Genomic DNA, 3,533 nt, shown 5'->3' with positions numbered 1-3,533 from the left:
GAGAGAGAGAAAGTGAGAAAGCAAGCTGCCAGGTCCAGGACTCAAACCACGGTTGGCATATGGGAGTCCAGTGTCCCCAACCACCAAGCCACCTGCTGGTCCCGCAGCCTCTATTATTTATTTTTATTATTAGAGGTTGTGTGTGTACACATGAGAGAGAGAAGCAGCACCCCCAGTGGGGCATGGTGACACTACAATCCTTTTTTTCCATTTCTCCCTTTACAAAACATGCCCAAATTAGTTCATGGGACCAGCAGGTGGCATGGTGCTTACGGCGCTGGACACTCCCACATGACTGACCATGGTTCGAATCCCGGACCCAGTGGCTTGCTTTCCCACTTTCCCTTTCTCTTTCTCTCTCTGCCCCTGGTCAAGTGAAAATAAATGAATGAATAAATTTAATAAATAAATAAATAAAATATAAAAAGTATTAGTTCATTTTGGTGGAAAAGTTTTTGAAATCTAGGCATAGTCTTTTTATTATGTGCATTAAAAAAAAATTGGCGGTGTGTGTGCTTGCCGGAGGAAAAAAGAGAGAGAGAAGTCACCCTATAAGAGGCATGGTTACATTGCAATTCCGTCTCCATTTCTCATCCTGCTCAGATTTGGGGCACACACGCACAAGCACCCCACATGTTTTTCAAGCTGCTGAGTCTGGGACTCGAACTGTGCAGGGTGGGATCCAGCCATCTTAACCACCACACCACTGGCTGGCACTTTCCTATTCTATTGCATCATGCATCGTGACTTTTCTGACAACCCGATATTCTAAGCTGGCTACTTGCATTCACTCATTGAAATCTCACAGACCTACCAGGTAGGTACCACTGGTATGCCCATTTTATAGATGAGAGAACTGAGGCTCAGAGAGGTTAAGTCACTTGGCAAAGTTCAGGCAGCCAGCAGGTGGGAACTCAAGACACCTGGCTGACTTCGAGACACCCCGACAACTGGAAAGAGCTGGTTTCCCAGAGATGGGCTGGAGGTTTGTGGGTGTGGATAGCAGGAGAGCTGAGACTGAGGTGAGCGAAGTCTTGGGGTCTTACCTGCAGGGTGCAGTGGGTGAGGGGGTAAATGCCACTCAGGCCTGGAGTCCAAGCCACCTCCAGCTCCGTGGGCTGGCGAGAAACCAGGTGGAGGTCACGGGGCTGCTGGGGGATCACTGTGGACAGATAAGGGGAGGAATTGACCCCAGGGACCTGTGCCCAAACTCCCCATTCTGCTCTCTGCCCCTCCCCGCTCTGCCCCTGGCCCCAGCCCCAGCCTTCGAAATCAGCTCCCCACATTTTTTTCTTGTTACCTGTGATGGTGGCCGTGCGGGATGTGGTGACCCCCTTGGCGTTGTGGGCTTCACAGGAGAAAGAAGCTGTCTTGTTCAGGCCTAGGGAGTTGTAAGGAAGAGCACAGGGTCACACCAGGCCACCTCCTGCTACAGGGGGCCTCACCAGGACCAGTCTAGCCCACGAGGCAATGACTCAAAGGGAGAGTGGGGGTGCCAATACAACAGGAGCACAGCCTCAGCCCTAATCCCCCACCATGCAGACACACTTACATTCACACGCCCCATAGAGACACATGCAGAAACACACATACTCACATACATGCACAAGCATAGGCACACACAGAGGCAGACACACATGTAAGGAAACACCCTCAGGGTGGGTGAGTAGAAGCGTGAGTGCGTTTCTTTCTTTTTTTTTTTTTTTTTTTTTTTTAGCTGTGTTTTTTTTTTTTTTTTGAGGCGTTTTTGCTATAGGGTACGTGTGCTAGCCAGAAAGACAGAGAGAGACAGAAAGTGAGAGATGGTCACGCCACAATCCCTCCTCCTCCATTCTCCTCTCAGGATCTTGGGCACGCATGCACACTCGCCCGGTGTGAGTTTACGCCAACAGGTCCGGGACTCGAACCATAGTTGACTACATGGGAGTCCAGCGACACAGCCATTACACCAACTGCTGGTCCCACGTGAGCACGGTGTTAAGCTCACCTCCTACCAACCCCTTCCCTCGCTCACTCGGCTCCCACCATGCCAGCTTCTTGGCATTTCTGGAACCACACACCAGCACACTCTACCCAGGAACTGTGCCCTCCCGGTCCCTACTTCAAACTGCCTTCCCGCAGACGCACATGGCTTGCTCCCACCCTCCTTCATGTCTGTCGCTCAAACACCTCTCCCCATTTCCGGAGCCTTGATCGGCTTGGGAACCAGCCTCCATTCCTGCCACCTTCTCTGCCTTACTTTTTCTCCTTGGTTCTCCTCACCAGGCATTTGGAGGCAGTCTCTCCTCCAGGATGCCAGCTCCAGGAGGGCAGGACCTCCTGACTGTTCTGTCCCCTGCTGTGTCAGGGTGGCCTGGCACACAGTAAATGCTCCCTAAGAGTTTGTGGAATTGAGTGCATGAAGTTATGTGTGTGTGTGGAGGGGGGCGTCTTCAAATAGGTGATGAAAATGTATATTATGAAAAAACTGGGCATGGATTTCAAAATTTCTTTGCATGGCAATAAACTCGTACTTTAATTTCATTTTCCACAGGTTTTCTGAGGCCTCCCTCCTATGAACGTGGGTATGTCAGAGAGTTTTGGAGTGTGTATACAGAAATATGGGCATGTATAATTGTAGGAGAATTATTGTACTTGTCTTAAATAACTTTCTGAATGTGTGGGAGGGGATTGCCTCCTCTCACCAATATAGTCGCAGCATGTGGTAACAGGCACATGCCCAGGTGCATACACATACAAACACGAGAAGCACAGACCTACAAATACACGGAGACACACAGCTATACAACACGCACTGATGCACACACACACACAAGCACACCCATTTAGGTAGACAGAATGGAAGAACCAAGTCTTTTGTTGTTGTTGTTGGGTTTTTTTGGAGAAGTTTTTGCTATAGAGCATGTGGGCTCGTCAGAAAGAGAGAGACAGACAGAGAGACAGAAATCGATAAATCACCCCCCAGGGGGGGATGGCCACACCATAATCCCTTCTCCTCTTGGGATCTCGGGCACGCACGCACACGAGCCTGGCGTGAGTTTAAGCCACCGGGTCCAGGCCTCGAACTGCTGTCAGTTACATGGGAGTTCCATGACATAGCCATTATGCCGCTACCTCCTGGCCCCAGGAGAACCAAGTCTTCAGGGTACAACTCAGACTGCCTCTCTGCGAGCCTCACCAGCTGTTGGGGCCCTGTGTGGGTGTGTCTGTGGCCCCGTGTGTATGTGTGTGTCTTGGGCATCTGTGTGTGCCTTTCTTGCATTTGTTTTGCGTGTGTGCTTGGGTGGATGGGGAGGGAAGCGCTCCATCGCGGACACAAAGTTTCCTTTCCTCCTCAGCGGAGAGATGGAAGGAGAGTCTGCTGAGGCCGGAAGGGGGGGTGGGCAGGGAGCGCCTTGGCCGCGGCTGCCCAGGCTCGGCTGCCCAGGCTCGGTTCCCAGCCAAGGTCAGGTGCCCGCGGCCGCAGCCCCCGCGGCGGACCGGGGAGGGACAGGGCAGCCCTGGGCCGGCGGGCCGGGAGGGGGGGGGGGGGC

The 3,533-nt window shown here is 52.2% G+C and overlaps 1 protein-coding gene across 2 annotated transcripts in view; it reads right to left on the bottom strand.

Moving 5' to 3' along the window:
* AXL (AXL receptor tyrosine kinase) overlaps positions 1–3,533 on the bottom strand; it is a 34,562-nt gene that overhangs the window by 24,784 nt on the left and 6,245 nt on the right. For both annotated transcript variants that reach the window (XM_006165272.3, XM_006165271.3), the window contains exons 5-6: positions 1,301–1,381; positions 1,047–1,162 (exon numbers count right to left, since the gene is read on the bottom strand). In XM_006165272.3, the coding sequence (XP_006165334.1) occupies positions 1,047–1,162; positions 1,301–1,381 (197 nt within the window). The remainder of the gene's footprint in view (positions 1–1,046; positions 1,163–1,300; positions 1,382–3,533) is intronic.

This window comes from Tupaia chinensis, unplaced genomic scaffold (genome assembly GCF_000334495.1).
Source record: "Tupaia chinensis unplaced genomic scaffold, TupChi_1.0 Scaffold143861_1, whole genome shotgun sequence".
NCBI classification, from domain to species: domain Eukaryota; kingdom Metazoa; phylum Chordata; class Mammalia; order Scandentia; family Tupaiidae; genus Tupaia; species Tupaia belangeri.
The sequence above is the reverse complement of the archived record's forward strand: the minus strand, read 5'-3'. Positions and strand labels throughout refer to the sequence as shown.